Source organism: Armigeres subalbatus, chromosome 2 (genome assembly GCF_024139115.2).
Source record: "Armigeres subalbatus isolate Guangzhou_Male chromosome 2, GZ_Asu_2, whole genome shotgun sequence".
In the NCBI taxonomy this organism is placed as follows: Eukaryota; Metazoa; Arthropoda; class Insecta; order Diptera; family Culicidae; genus Armigeres; species Armigeres subalbatus.
The window spans coordinates 87,585,444-87,601,802 of record NC_085140.1 but is presented as its reverse complement, the minus strand read 5'-3'; the positions used below and the strand labels follow the sequence as shown (position 1 = coordinate 87,601,802).

The 16,359-nt window shown below is 39.8% G+C and overlaps 1 protein-coding gene across 13 annotated transcripts in view; it reads left to right on the top strand.

Moving 5' to 3' along the window:
- The window catches only part of LOC134209758 (guanine nucleotide-binding protein G(q) subunit alpha), a 94,984-nt gene extending 78,671 nt beyond the window's left edge, over window positions 1-16,313 (top strand). For 12 of the 13 annotated variants that reach the window (XM_062685796.1, XM_062685795.1, XM_062685783.1 and 9 more), the window contains one exon: window positions 9,117-16,313. In XM_062685796.1, coding sequence (XP_062541780.1) covers window positions 9,117-9,199 — 83 coding nt within the window. In that variant the 3' untranslated portion in view covers window positions 9,200-16,313. The remainder of the gene's footprint in view (window positions 1-9,116) is intronic. The other variant, XR_009978778.1, reaches the window with a different exon arrangement.
- The last annotated feature ends 46 nt before the right edge of the window (window positions 16,314-16,359 follow it).

The following is a 16,359-nucleotide window of genomic DNA, read 5'->3' as shown; positions in this document are numbered from 1 at the left end:
CTCAAAAAACACTTTTTCAATTTTTTTGATGGGCCGCCCTCCTTTTCGGTTCTATTTGATGCCCTGATGCTCTGGACAAAATTTCAGCCGAATCGGTCAATGTTTGGGCGGTGCTAAACTCGTTGGAAGTCTATATGGAAAAATGTATGCAGAAACATCCAAAGTGATTTGCAGTTGGACGGCACAATTTACGATCAAGAATCATGATACTCATTCAGTTCTTGTAGAATTAAATACAGAATGTTATGCTGAAAACCGCGAGAAGATTAGAGTTTATTACGCAAAGATATTAGCATTTCACTGGAGCGTTGTAGGGGTGAATTTATTTCTTTTCAAAGGTAAAAGAAACGAAATTTGCTCAAACCCCACTTCTGAGAAATGCTAATAACTTAGTCGGGCAAACTCTAATCTTCTCGCGGTTTCCTGCATAACATTCTGTATTAAATTCTTCAAAATCTGAATGAGTATCATAGTTCTTCATCGTAAGTTGTGTAGTCCAGCTGAAATTTACTGTTTTTGGATGCTTCTGTATACATTTTTGCATATAAACTTAGAACGAGTTTAGCACCGCCAAAACGTTGACCGATTTGGCTGAAATTTTGTTCAGAGCATCAGGGCATCAAACAGAACCGAATAAGAGGGCGGCCCATTAAAAAAATGAAAAAAGTTTTTCCCATACTAATTTGAGCCACCCTACGTCTACATACTTAGTTTTTATTTCTGCAGCTCGGCAAAAATTCGCACAGCCGTCTGCCCAGCAAAATAAAAACTGATATCCCGGCGTAAATGACGTTCGTAAGTTGGAATTGTTTGCTGATTTTTAGCAACTTTGACAGAAATCTCAGCAAAAACATGTTTGCTGGGGCACGGCTGTGCGTATCTCGGTAAAAGTTCAACAATTTCTTGAGGTCCCGGTAAAAAAAATAATTGTGTACGGACCATCAAGGACATGATTGGTTGCTATCGGTTTTGTATCGTGCGTTGCCTTGACGGACAAAATCTTTACGGAAGCCAGGGTAGCAAATGCAGTCACAATATAACTTGCCTTATAAATCTGCAGGATCGGACGGAATATTTTTAGCAATGCTTCAAAGCGGCGAAGCAGTGCTGATTTCGCCAATAATTGAGATTTTTGTTGGCTACACGTTCGCCTTATATGCGAATGGTCATGGGTTCGATTCCCAGCCCCTCCACCAAACCCTCGTCAATCGCCAGATGCGCAGCCCATGCGGTAGCGTTCTGGGAGACGCGCCTATCGTCATGGATGCCTGATGACGACTGACACTTGTTCTTCTCGGAGGCATTCCTCCAACGTACCCGGATAAAATGGCAATCGAACAATGCAACGATCATTGCATACACGACATGGACAAACGGACACAATGGACTCACGGTGAGATGGACTGGCAACGACAACAATAATGGCAATGGAAATCTAAAAATAGATTCTGTGTGGATTCTGCAAAGCAGAATACCACAGTAGATCTCGGCACAGTAGCGGTTAAGTAACACAGAGTGCCTAAACAAATAAATAAAGGAATAAAAAAAAAATTGAGATTTTTAGGACAAGTCTAAGAGTCAACTATATTCCATCTTTATGGAGACAAATAAAAGTTATCTTTAAAACAAAAGTAGTAAAGCGAAAAAACCTAAATCTAACAGACCCATTAGATCATGAGATCTGTTGGAAACTGCGGAAAAGGTGTTGAATGATTCTTTTTCTTCTACTTCTTCTATGGATCTACATTCCAACTGGAACGGTCTACTTTTCAAATTAGTATTCTATTGACATTTTCTCATTTATTAATTGAAAGCTTTCTACGACCGCCATTGCTTGAGTAATACTCATTGAGTATGAATGTGCGCGGTTAGGGACCACCTACAACAGCAAACGAGGGAGGCAGGACTACATCCCTGACCCGCTAAACCGTTTCCATTGTCGCTAAGCCCATCGTCCCTTCGGTACAACCAGAAGGTAATGCTTCAAAGGGGGGGCAGTGCACAACGCACCCTCGAGGTTAGCTGCGTGTCCTTGCAGCATCTAACATCGTGACTCGCTTTTTTAGAAGAACACCATGGTATCGTGCCAGCGCATTGTCGGCTTTCTAGGTGGCCTTACCACGCCCTATGTCCTCGGAAGGTGGGAAGGGTCGACTTCGCGCCTGCTTCCCTCTGCACGACTGGTATCAAGAATGATGCATGCACCCCAAATTGACCTCTCTGCGACATGGTCTATTCGCCAACACACAGAGGGACTTGCCGACGCGGTGCCTACGCCTGCCCCAGCCTTGACGAGGATCCCTTTCTGTCCTCGGGCTCGGAACCCGCCCGGTCGACCGATGCCGCGAAAGCGACGATACCATGTTGTTCTTCGCGCGGCCATAAATGGATCGAGTTCGACCACAGGGCATGACCACCTGTATGACCCATGAAGTCGATTTCGAACCCTATGATCACTTCTTATTTGCGCTTGAACTAGCCATCCTTGAGTCCACGCGCCACCTTCTGTGTAGCTCCGAGACGATTTGGGCGATGGCCGATAAAACGGCGTTCCAGCCAACTTCATCTTTGCACATCCTCCGAAATAGGTTGTCCGGGGTAGTGTCCAGACCACATGTGGCAAGCATGTGGTCACGCATTGCGCGAAAACGTGGGCACACGAACAACACGTGTTCCGCTGTTTCCCCTACACCTGCGCACACCAAACACTCGGGCGAGGCCGAGCAAGCCAGCTGCGTTACCTGCACTGTGATTTCGCAGCACGCTTAAACGCCGGGCACTTTGAACCCTCCATGGGGTGCTTGCTGTTCACAGCTTTGCTGGAATAAATCAAACAATTGGGAGGGTTCGTGCAGCATTGTGCCTTATGTCCCTCCAATCCGCAGCGTCGGCAGAGATTGCTTCTGTCAGGGCCTTTGCAGTCCCATTGCTTGTGCCCGGGTTCCAGGCACTTGAAGCAAACTTCGGGTTGCTCGTATATGCCCACATGGCACACCGAATATCTTGACGCTCCCTAACTTGACTATCTTGGAGGCGTCCGCTGCAGATAGCCGAACCAATGCTACCTGCGTCCCTGCCGGACCTTTCCGGTGGGCGTCTCCACTTCACACTGTCGCCGCAGTGCCGTGACGAGCTCTTTGACTTCGGTGATCTCGTCCAGGTCTTTAACCCTTAAATTCACCTCCGTCGTGAGTGCCCCCACCTTGACCGTCTCGCCTAGGACTTCCTCGGCCAACTTCTTGTAGGCGGCGCCCTTTTGCGAGACGCCCCGCTTCAGCTCGAGGATCATCTCGCCCATCCGGGTACTTATCCTCGTCCGTTTTGATGACTAGGGCATAGCCCCTGGAGCGATTGGCGCCTACCCTAGACCTCTTGCTACCCTCATTCGCCTGGGCCTTCTTCTGGGCCCTTGACGTCTTCGGTTTCCTCTTGTTCTTGACCAGGGTCCAGGAGGCGTCATCCCCCTCTATTTTCCTGGTCTGGTGCGGCTGAGAGCTCTCAGCCTGCAGTAACCCGTTACCATCGTCTTTCCTGGGTGGTCGGACCTTTCCAGGTCCTTCCTCCCCCGGTTTTGGAGGTACCTGGCCGGGGCTCAGCTTCCCAGCCCCACTATCCATGTTCGGGGTAGTAACCCTCCGCGTTTTGGAGCGGTTCCCAGGGAGCTCATCCCCTGGAGACTGTATCCACCGTTTTTGTGTCTGCTCCGTTGGAGCAGTCACCCCCGACGTGCCCGCCCTCTCGAGTTTGGCGTCCAACTTTCGAAGTTTCAGCAAGCTCCTCTTGAGGTCCTTACTGATATTATGCTTCGATGACGCAAAGTCGATGATGGCGTCCAGCTGTTCCGTCGCTACCTCGAAGGCCGAAAGCCCATCGCGTTTGGGGTTCATCGCCCCCACAAGCCATGGGCCGTCCATAACCTCTACCGGCATAGCCGAGGAGAAGGTTAAGTGACCCACGCTGGCGCTGCGCACCGAGCTGCCGACTATTACCTCAGGCCTCCTAGGCGGAGACCTGAACAACCCACCTCTTGCGAAGGGGTGGTCGCCTACACTACTACCACTAATTAAAGAATTGACTTGGTTTTCCATGTTGGTCTCACGAGTTGCTCGGGAAAAGAGGTCCACCACGCCAGAGCCCAGCATGACGCGGTAAGGGACAATTACTGTGGAGGGTGCCCAGGTACCCCACAGGCTCCGTTAAAGGCCTAGCTCATTATTTCACCCCCTGGTCATGCATCCCCTCAGCACGGGTCGCTTAACGCCGTGGTATTAGGGGTTATGGACGATGGTCCCCTTCGTCGCACCTACTCACTCTAGCTGATGTCAGAAGGACAACAGTGCCGAGGCTGCACTTCCAGCTAAGTACAAAACCCTTAGCTGGCGGTCGATTGTCATCGGAAGACCCGTGGAAGCGTTAGATTGGAACTTGTGAGGACCAGAGCTGCGTAGGTCGCTCCTTCCCAGATATCAACTCACCATTTCGCAGCCCTGTATGTCTTGTGTGGTAATTAGAATAGATACCACTATGCCCAGGAAGCGAGAATGTTTTCTACCCGGAAACGGTCCTTTATACGGTGGTATCTAAGGGTAAAAAGCTCTATAGGCAAAAGTAAAAGCGCTTTGTCCTTTCGATAATGCCCTTAATCGTGCCATAAGTAAAATAAACTTTGACACTAATGTCGAATTCGTTTTTAAAAAGTTCCAACCTAGGTTGGAACCAGTTCCAACCTAAGTGCTGTCAAAGTGTTTTTTTATTCGCTCAGGTTGGAACTAGGTTCGCACTAGTTCCAACCCCAAAGCTGTCGGGTTCGCACTGTGTTGTTTCATGGTTTCGCAAACAGGTTCACCAATACAACTGTACTTCAACTGTCAAAACCATGTGAGTGGTGGGACTGGGAGGAATAAACAAGCAGGGAGGAAAAACGAAACTGTCTGTTATTCAAATAAAATACGCGTTGAAATTTTTTCCAGGGAATTTCGTTATAATTTTATTGTAGTTTTAAATGAAATTAATCCGGTACTGTTGTCTAGATTCAGTTTTAAAAATAATTGTTAGGAAAGTTATTCATAAGTTCATTCAGGGTTTTCCTCACAGATTGTGTCCTAAATTAGGTCGGTGGATGGAATTATTTTGGGAATTCCCCTTGAAACCCGTTCACAAAATCCGCTAAGATTTGCCAGAAAAATATATTTGAGGAATACCGAATAGAATTCTCTTTCTTTTGAAATTCTTCCAAAAACTCTTTCGTGCGTTTTAGAATTTAATTCCAATAATTCTTTCTTGAATTCTTGTATGCATTCATTGGCGATATCTTTCAAGTATTCCTCCAATTTTTTTTCCAAGAGATCCCTTCGAGATGAATTCCTTTGAAAATCTTCTAGGAATATCTTTAAATACTGTTCCAGGATTTTCTCTGAAAGATGCTCCAGGAATTAATTTGGAGGAATTCCTCTGAAAGTTCTTTGAGGTATTCCTCCGGAAATTCCTTAAAGAATTCCTCCGAAAGTTCCTTGAGCGTATTCTGGAAGTTCCTTGAGGATTCCTCGGAAGATCCCTTTAGGAGCTCCTCTGAAAGTTTATTGAGGAATTCTTCGGAAGGTCTTTAAGGAATTCCTCCGGAAGTTCCTTGAAGAATTCCTCGGGAAGTTCCTTGAAAAATTCCTCCGGAAGTTCTTTGAGGAATTCCTCCGGAAGTTCCTTGGGGAATTCTTTCGAAAGTTCCTTGAGGATTTCCTCAGTGAAGGAGTTCTTCCGAAAGTTCTTGGAGGAGTTCTACCGGAAGTTCTTCCAAAAAAAATACTCCGCAAAACCCTCCAGGAATTCCCCTGGAAGTCCTTCACGAGTTTCACCGGAAGCTAAAACAGAAATTCTTACGGAAGCTCCTCCAGGAAGCAGGAAGTTTTTCGAAGAAATTCCTGGATGAATTAATGGAGGAATTCCTAATGAAGTTTCGGAGAAATTCCTTAAGGAACTTCCGGAGGAGTTCCTGGTGGAGCTTCCGGAGGAACTTAATAAGGAATTTCCGGAGGAAATCCCGAAGGAACTTCTGGAGACAATCCTGAAGGAACTTTCGGAGGAAATCCTAAAGAAACCTTCGGATGAATCTTTCAAGGAACTTTCTGAGGAATCCTTCATGGAACTTCCGGAAAAATCCACAAGGAACTTTCGCAGAATTTCCTCAAGGAACAAGTAGAGATGAAACCTGCGGAGGAATTCCTGGAGGAACTTCCGGAGCAAAATGTTGTTATGTTTTCTATGTTGGACTATTGAAAGATAAGGGATTTCAGAAGAAACTCCTAGCATTAAGCTTCACACCTCAGGAATTTGGTCCGCGGATTTTTTTCCCTTGTATTTTTACATATGTTTTCAGGATTTGGGCACGGAAAATCAAAATCCCGGCCCCATTGAAAATGCACGGGGCCTAAAAATTCGGCGGAAAATATTCCCGAGGTGTGATAGGCTACCTTTATCAGGAGGGGTGACGAGGAAAAAAAATATCGTATTCTGGAGAATTTTTATTACATGCTTCTGAGTGTTTAAAAAAAAACTTTTGCAGAAATAGTGATTGGAATTTCAATATGATTTATTATATGAATTCTAGAAGAATAGAAAATCTCCTTTACATGGATTCAATACGGAATTCTTTGTACAAAAATGTGCACGGCATTATAGAATATAAATAATTAAATACATATATCCGCCGCCCAAAAGTAAATTCCATTATCCGCAAAAACAGTTCACGCACTTAAACTTTTTTATTTATCATGATCTGAAAGTCAAGGTCAACGCACTGCCAGTGCACTGGATGTCCTGGATCATATGTTTCGAATCAAAACAAACACGATGCTACGCACACCAACATATCCAATGACAGATGGAACTGAAAATGTTTTTTTATTCAGGGTTCGGGTTGGCACTGACCCAGGTTTAAAAACGAATTCGACATAACATTATCAAATGGCTTCACACCATGTTTGCAAAAAGGGAAATCTCTTCAGAGCTGGGAAGTTCGTCTATGTCGGTATGGGCAAGGATAGGGGTTCTACGTTCAAAGCTTAGAGGAAAGAGGGTTTGAGGTTGTAGGTTTTGCTTATGATATTATTCTTCCAGAGAAAATGCAATGATATAGTGAGAAAGGCCATAACATTAATCCGCCAAGAACTTTAATTGTTTGGCGTTGTTAATTTACTAGAAAAAGTAAATTTAATCTAAAATCTCTTAAACTTGGAGGACTCAAAATTTAGCTTGGTTAACAGGTCAAATACCTGGGAGTCATTCTAGATGCCAACTGAACTGAATGCTCATATTGATGAATTTCGCGCCAACTCGACCAGCGGTTGGCAGCACCATCTCAGAATCGAATGAAACTTGGGGGCATACTTAGTCTTATCATCAACCAACGACACATTTTGGACGTATAAAAATTTGTTTAGGAAGCAATTTAGCATAATATAACATTAATGTGGACCAACATTTGAAAAGGGCGTATATTTTCCTAGATTTCGTATATCAATGTTACACACAAATTACCAGATTTACAAAATGTTTTGATGTTTGATAAACTATTGTAAATTTGTCTAAACTGTAATATCTGAAACATAAAAGAGCGTTTCGTTCACTGAGAAAATACATCAATGGATGTAAAGATTAAAATTAATTTAGCAAAAAAAAATGGAGATTGATATTTTCATCAGATAAACATTTTGATTAGCCGTGCGGTAAGACGCGCGGCTACAAAGCAAAACCATGCTGAGGGTGGCTGGGTTCGATTCCCGGTGCCGGTCTAGGAAATGATATTTTTGAAAAAGAATCCACGTGTCTTGGAGGGACTCGAACTCTCATCCTCCTACTCTCTAGATGTGCGTGATAACCCCTACACAACAAGACCACTTGAAGGTCACGTTTGCGGAAAAGCTATCAGTACCCGAATACCAACCTCCACCACGGTTAGCTATCATAAATTTGCACGTTAGGATTTCTTCAAACAAGTTATTCGAACAAAACCTAAATCAAATCATATGATATTTGATGCTTACAAATTTGGTTCATTTCACCAAATGTCTGTATGTTTTTACCATTGAGTGCATCGTTCGAACAATTTGTTTAAAGAAATCCTAACGTGCAAATTTATGATAAATGTTCAGCTTCTGATTTTCAAGAATTTAACGGTACATCGCACATTGGCAATTATATTATTAAAATGTCCAGGAAAAAAAGAGGAATAATAATGTAATAATTTATGATTTATGATACATTCAAGAATTCTGAAGAACAGCGACTTTTAGGGGAAACAGTGTTTTTATGCAGCCCGAAAATCACTTGAACATGGTCAAAACGTGAACGGAACGAACCGCAATGTTCACAAGACTTGTAGAGTACACGGAAAGCCTCCATGTAGAGGTTGTTGCGATAGTTTTCGGCGTTTATATCCCTTTTTCAAAGTTGAAAATAGCCCAAAAACACTAAATCGACTTGAGCCACCTCGAAATTTTATCCGAATTAGCTGAAAATTTGACAAGAAGCTTATTTTATAGAATTGTGATTCTGGGCTGATTGGTAAATTTTTGATACTTTGTAAAAACATGAAGAGGTCTACTTTGACTCTGCATATGGGAAGATCCATAAAGTACGTCACGAAAAATTTGACAATTTTCAACCCCCCCTCCCCCCTTCATCAAACTTCTTGTATTAAACCTTTAAAAATTTTGTATGAGTCGTCACGCTGCTCGGAACCCCCCCTCCCCTCTAGGAGCGTGACGTACTTTGTGGATGGCCCCTATAGTGCAAAGCGCAATTGCGGAACTAACAGGGTGTAAAAAATCTTATTGGGTGGTGAAATTAAACAGGTTTGGAATAGTAGTATGTACTATCATATTACAAACTCGTCTTTTGACAAGTGAAGACATACCACTAAAAGTTTTTTTTTTCATAATCTTATTTGTATTTCTCATCCCATTGTTGAAAAATAACCACTTCGTGACATGTTTTATCATCAGTCATCATTAAAACGTGCATGCTATCAACGTATATACAAGCTTTAAAACCCATTTTTCTCTTCAATTTCTTCCCTACCTAAAATAATATCACAATCCCACAACGGACGTTCCGCCGCGCAGATACCGAAAACATTAGGTTTGTGTTCGCTGCCGTAAAGGACACGATACTGCAGTCCAATCTAAAGGAGTACAATTTGGTTTGAACTACAACGTCGTCTTCGTCATGGTCGTCGTCGTGGCCGTTACCGAAATGTCGCCTCTACTCTTTTCCTAGTGCGAGCCGCCACAGTCGCCATCGTCATCACAGCAGCAATAGCAGCCGCCGGTACCGCAACCGAAACAGTAGTAGTAATAGTAGCACCATCAGTATCAGTACCAGTAGCCATGGTAGGAATAGTAGTAATAACAGTAGCACTAGAAACAGCAGCTATCATCGCTACCCAAACCTCCATGAAAAAGAATACCCTCACAGAGTTCGCGCGGGCTGCTATGAAAGGACATCGGTTGCCAAAATAGCTGTCGTCTTCACCAACTGCACTTTGCCATTGATAGCGAGATCACCTCTGCGCGATGCGGCGAATCGTTGCTGTAGTCGGGGGTAAGAAATTGATACTACTGTTACTGGTCGGGAAGGGTTGCCAAACAACCATCGCGAAACAATAGAAACGAAAGATCCGAAGTAGACTAACAAGGGGAAGCTATTTCCGTTGTTGTTTTCTTTGTGGAAGACAGCGAACCATAACCGGAAACCGAAACGAGATTAAGCCACAACTTGCCATTGTTTCTTCGCCATTTGAGGCAGAGGATATGTGAATTTTATGTTTTCTTTTATTTCACAAGAAATTAAGGTACGGCTTTCCAGTGGTACATGGTTGCTGTCTTGCTCGAGGAGAAGTATCATCGTTCAACAATAAACTTCTGGGAAGAATAAAAGCTGAATGTAGTACGATAGTTCAGCTATTATTTAGGTCCGAAAATAATAATCGTTTTTATCGTTTCGAATGGGAAGATTTATCGATGGCTGGGCTTCGTTCCGTTACGGAATAAAAAAATAATAAAAAATGTGCATCCGAAAGAAAGCATACAGGAAAAGAGTAAAATTCTTTTATTTTATGTGCATTTCTTAATTGTTAGGGTTTAAAATAGGATACCTATAAACAAAGGAAAAAGAAGAAAAAACTAACCAACAGAAAAAAAGATAGGAGAAAGTATAAATAAGTATGAAACAGATGAAAATGCAAAACTAATTACGATGTAAACGAATGCGTTAGGTTTCTGTATTGTCGTTCTCTGTCGTCCTTTGATTTATGGGAATCAGTCTTCGTTGTTAATAATCTCCCTCTCAGTTCGCTACTTTCAGTTAATGAATGTTTGAGTCTGTACAGTTTTTGTTATTACGAGCGCGGTCGTCTTAGATGATATTTATTTAAATTAATTCTAATTTAAACCATTAGTTTATTAAATAACCATCATATGCATTGTTTTCTTAATGTTTATTTTTTGTTTGTTTTTATTATGTTCCCGAGTTTTGTTAGTACTGTTTTTTTATTTTTCTCATAGCAACAAAATAAATCAATTGAACACACAAACACATTCGCATATATACACACATACGGCGATAATTTAGGCACTTTTTTACAACTACACCCCGGCTGCATGTAATGCGCTAGAAGAAAAAATCAATCCGCACACCCACGCATACATGCATAACTAGGTACACAAAAATTGAATTAAAGAAGGATGGATGTTTATATATTTATACATATACATTAAAAAAAAGTGAAAATGTAAAGTCAATCTATTTATTCTGCAATTTTTAGAATTATTTTTCAGCAAATTGACTATCATTTTTAGTGTATTTAAAAAAAAGTCAGTTTTTTTTTCGAAAACTGGAAATTTCGGAAATTTTTGCCAGGTAAACACGCTGATCATGTCGTTTTCTTCCACTGACTGTCTTGCTCTATCGTGCATTTGTTAATACTTGTTTATACAACCAGAATTTAATTCTTTTCCCGATCACGGCATACAAATTCGGATTAAAAGGCCAATTTATCATTCTTCCAGGAAAACGGCTTACGGTCAGCGTGAATCGTATTCGAATCGATTATACAGGGCAAAACCAATCCTCGATGATGCGCAACCCACCCGGTCCCAAAATTTAGTTGTAATTTTTACGTGAAACTATTGTGACTGTGAAATATAAAGTTAATAATCATTTATACATTTGTAGTAAGCGTTAGAGTTTTTTTTTCCTTTAATCAATGTTGTCATTGATTTCGTGCAAGAATGTAATTTTAAACACAGCCTGAAGCACCCGCCACTGACCTTCAGTACACAGGAACATATTGTTGGGAAAAACTTATATTCTCAAAATTCATGAATGAAACAAACTACGAGTCAAAACTTACCGGACTCATCGACCCATTTGCTTTATTGCATGAAAGTTTGGTGTTCCCTATTGTAAACATGCAAGAATCTCTCATCAACACAGTCATCACTTCCAATGAACAAACTGTCTTTGCATGCTTCATAATGACGGCAGTGTTGATGTTGATTTGTTTAGCTTAAAAAATAGTGAAAAAACTTTCATCTGATAGAACATCGTGTAAGCAATATATTGCGCCTCGATATGTTTTTTTTTCTGCAACTGAGTGATACGGTGCGTTTTCACTAACCTGTAGAACTCAAGCGGGATTTGTTCCTGCAGAATTTATAGCGAGTTTGTTCGCACTGGAAAGTTCGTGGATTGAGAATTAAGAATGATTTTTCCGATACTGCACAGAGGAAGCAACATTTCAAAACAAAGACTTCGTACGTGCTTCATGAAACAAGAAATAGTCGTTCTGGCTAGTAATTCCCGATTTACACTCATGAAGGGTGTTGAACATTAACCTACATGAAGATGTTTGGGATCAACTTAAACGTCGACATTGATGATAAGAATGACGCTCTGATATAAGCCGGTTTTGTTCCGAAAACATTTCATTTATGTAAACACACTTCCATATATTATTTTATTATATTAATGTAAAACTGTCTGTGTAGGAAAATCCCCACATGAAGATTAGAGATCTGTTCTTTATGATAATTTTTTTATTTGTTATGAGCATGATTTGAAACGTGTACATTTGTTGTTAGGTATTTTAAAACCTTCTCTAATTCTACTATTCTTATGCAGAAATGTTTGCAGATGAAAATTAGTCGATGCTGTTTTCGACTGTAATATTTTTCGGGCCAAAATATAAACTTCTGTCAAATTTGCTTTATCATTATTGCTATAAACACTACACCCAAAAAACAAATCTGGCAATCATTGTATAAAATCTAGGCATATACAATTCTGTAAGCTTTTTATACAGGTGTTGTATTAAAATAATACAAATCTATATTATTTTAATATAAAAATTGTATTAAAAGTTTCCGAAATTGTATATGCCAAATTATTATACAGTTTCTGTAAGGTTCTTATGCAGAATTGTATTAAAATCTGCCATTTGCTGGTTGGGTGTAGTAGCAAACAATAGAAATCAGTTTTCAGCGAAAGGAATGGATGCAAACAATCATATTTTTGTTCCGCAAAACGTTATCAATGAAACCATTTTAATGTGTAATATTATTCATTATTTCATACTTAAATTCAACTATTCAACAAACTATGAATTTAACACAATTTGAACGTCGTTTTCTGTATGCGATATGATCCAATGGAAGCAAAGTAATTTAAAATAAAACAAAACGGTGTAGAGAGAGAATTCACACATGTAAATATTTCTTAGTGATCTTGAAGAAATTTTATGAAATATCGGAATGTCTGGACAAGATCCAGTTAACTCGGCACAGGTGTCAAATCCGCGTGCCCATTCGTGTTTGCAGACCGCAGCAGTTCGGTTATTTGCATGCACGATTGGGCTGTTTTACCACCGCCATATTGCGCTTCATTTCACTCGCATACATATACACATTCATAGATACATACGCACACAACGTACAGACAATGGAGAGTTGAAAAGCCATACTGATCACACGCATACAAACTTACATCCTCTCACATTCACGCTCACTTATACGCACACATGTACGCAAGCTTGGAGGTTTAATAAGAAGTATTCAGCAAAGATAAAATCAGACATTATCACGAAGAATAAATATGCAAAGAACACAACAGTTTGTACGGAAGTAATTGAAAGTGTGCTGGGCTCTTCACACATCTACGGATCCCAACAATAAATACAAAACTGATAGAGAAAATACCGTAAAATGATGACGATACTCGCTGCGTAGGTGAGAAAATAACACGAGAAATATTAATAGGAAAGACATGGAGCAACGAAACAAGTTAAATGATAACAGAAACATGTCATGCGAACCAAACACACACATTTTGCTCTATTTTGTATGACACATAAACCAAAATGAAGCGCTACTTCCCGACTATGGGACGAAGCATGTTTGGTGGAAAACGGCACATTTTCACTTCCACACACATACAACAAGGCTTTAGATAGTTAGATAATGTAATTTCAATTGTTTTTTGGATGCTTAAAAACTGACAGCTAGACCGCGTAAAAAATGTAATAGTTGTTTATTACGGTGGGTCTAAGTATTGAGTACACGATCAGCATTAACGGCTTCAATTATTTCTGTGCGTGCATGTATCTTACTGCTTGCTATTCACTTACCATAATACGTGTTAGATACTGTTCCATTTGTTCCACCAGCTTCAAAGATGTTTAATTAAATGGAATAGTACTAACTCGCATTATAACAAGTAACGACATTCCACTAAACAAGCTCTGAAAGTAATTCTGTATTCAACTTGCTTGCTATTGTTCATTAAGGTTAAGCAGTGGGCTTATAGACAAATAATACAGATTCTAGAGCTACGATTAATCTAGATCTAATAATTTGCATGTAAACGGCTGTAATCCCATCAAGGACGCAGTGGATAAAATGTGTAAAATGACGCAGTATAGAAACTGTGTACGTGTTGAAACATTAAAGGTCAGATGATGGTCGTGTACTTATTTACTTATCATGTGAATTATATTTTACTGGTACAAAAGTTTACCTCTGTTTCACTGCTTTGACCTATGTTGCTTCGATCACTCCAAAAAGCTTACCTCATAAATGTTTGGCAATTTTCACATAACATAACGATAATGTGTTTCCTCGTCTTCGTTATACGTGATGTGAATTGCCAAACAGTTGGATATTCAGTTTTCTGGTGTAATAAACGATAGTCAGTTATAGTTTTAAAATCTCTAAGATCATTTGTCTATAACCGAATTAAAACTATAAAAACAGTTCGTGCCAAGATGAGCAATCAAACGGAACCATTGCAACAGCGTAACGAATTTCGTGCAATAACCATTCCCATTTTGGCCATATTTATGCAATTTTTTTATTCGTCCGTTAGGAGTGGCGCCATTGTTTCCATTTTCTCGGCTCTTTGGTATGCATAGCATAAATCATTCTATCGTACATCGCCGCAAATCATATATTTCCTATGTCTCATATTTTTGGTCGATGAAATTAAAAAATAAGTTGTCGAAAACAACAAAAAACATAACATGCACGGCGAAAAAATGTGACAAACGTCTTTTTAGTATTCTGTGCCATTTTTTTAAACGAGAATTGAAATCTCCTCTATAACGCGTTTATCGAAATGAATTAGATTTGATTAAGAATCAGTAAGATCTAAACAAAAACAAAACATGATAACACAAAAAGTCATTTACCCGCAAACAAAATCTCTCCTTGCTATTACTAATAATGCATAACACGATTGAATATTTCAGAAACATAATAATGCGAGCTCCAATAAACATACTCCGTGGTACTGCATCGCGGAATTCAAAAACTGACGTTCGTAGCAGTTTTTGAATGAAACCAATTCTGTGTGACGTGAGAACACTAATCAAAATGAACGTTTGTAAAACCTACATATATCTCGCAACAGGAAAAGCATTAAACAAAAATCAGCAACAACACAAAAGTTTGCTAACATTTTGTGAGAACACTGAATTAACACAGGAGAGACACTACCGATCTTGAACAACAATTGAGCAGCCCCTCGCGCATTATTCCCGCCGTTCGGTGATCAGATCGCCCATTTGATTACCGCATGGTGAGTTAGCGTGACCTAAGCAGGCCTGGCGCTTCAACCGAAATAACAATTAAAAAAAAGAACAACAACAAAGCCTCTCTACGTCAACTAGGATCGTGGCAGAATTTAAAAATTCAATAGCGTATTCGCTAGAGCAGGCATTAAAAATCAATTTTTTGTCGAAAGTGGATCAAAGAAGTCTAGTGATACCTACAGAACGCCCTAAAAAAGTTACGCACGCACATACTAGATAGTCTGATAAGGATTCTTCCATGTCCAAAATTTGACTTGAACGATTCATTTTTTCTCTGAAATCGTCTCCCTACCTTTCTCGCACTCCAAAAGACACTAAAATTCACGTTTCTGATGAGCCAATGCTGAAATCGTGAACCTTAGTATCATTCTCAAACGTCAATCACCTACAATTTTCAAAAAATCATATGCGTTACCACTTGCATTCGATTTCTATGCTCGGACCATCGCTGTAAGTTTTTATCAAAAGCAAACCCCATCCACAGAACAATTTGTACTCCCCAAATACAAGTCATCTCGCATGTGAAAGAATCTTTTTCTTGACGCTTTCATTTCAAATCAATTTCGAGTGGATTTGAAATGAGACGTTAATTCAATAATGTGTGTGTGTGCGTGTGCAAGAGCGCCCATCTACGCAATGGAACATAAATTGCAGAAAACAAAAAGCAAACTAACTACCACTACACATAACTAGCAAAAAACATTAACCAATATGGCAGAAGGACGTAATGTGAAGTTTTTTTTTTCTAAAAGTAAAATTATTTCTTCACATCGGCAAAACCAGAAAGCGAATCAAAGCAACTATACGGAAAATGATGAGCGAAGGAAAACCAACACACAAACAAATGTTCAGAAAGTCCTTTCTTAATATAATAATAAACAACATTAAAAATAATCTATGATATGAAAAAAAATACAAAATAAATATATATTTATGTTTTTAATTATATTTAAACAGAAAAAGGAAAAACAAAAAATGAGAAAGAAAACAAGAAAAAACACAAACGCGCGTATGAAGGAGAAAAAGTGGAGAAATGTGGAAGAACAGAATAATATAATTATAATGAATGAAAAAATGAGTAAAAATAATTATAAATAATATAATAATATAATTGTGTAAACTAATGGCTGGAATTTATAAGAAACTAAATATATAATAAAAATAATAGAAAAACAAAGGGCAATGATCGCTATTATCCGAAAGCCATGGCATTCAGCTGGTTT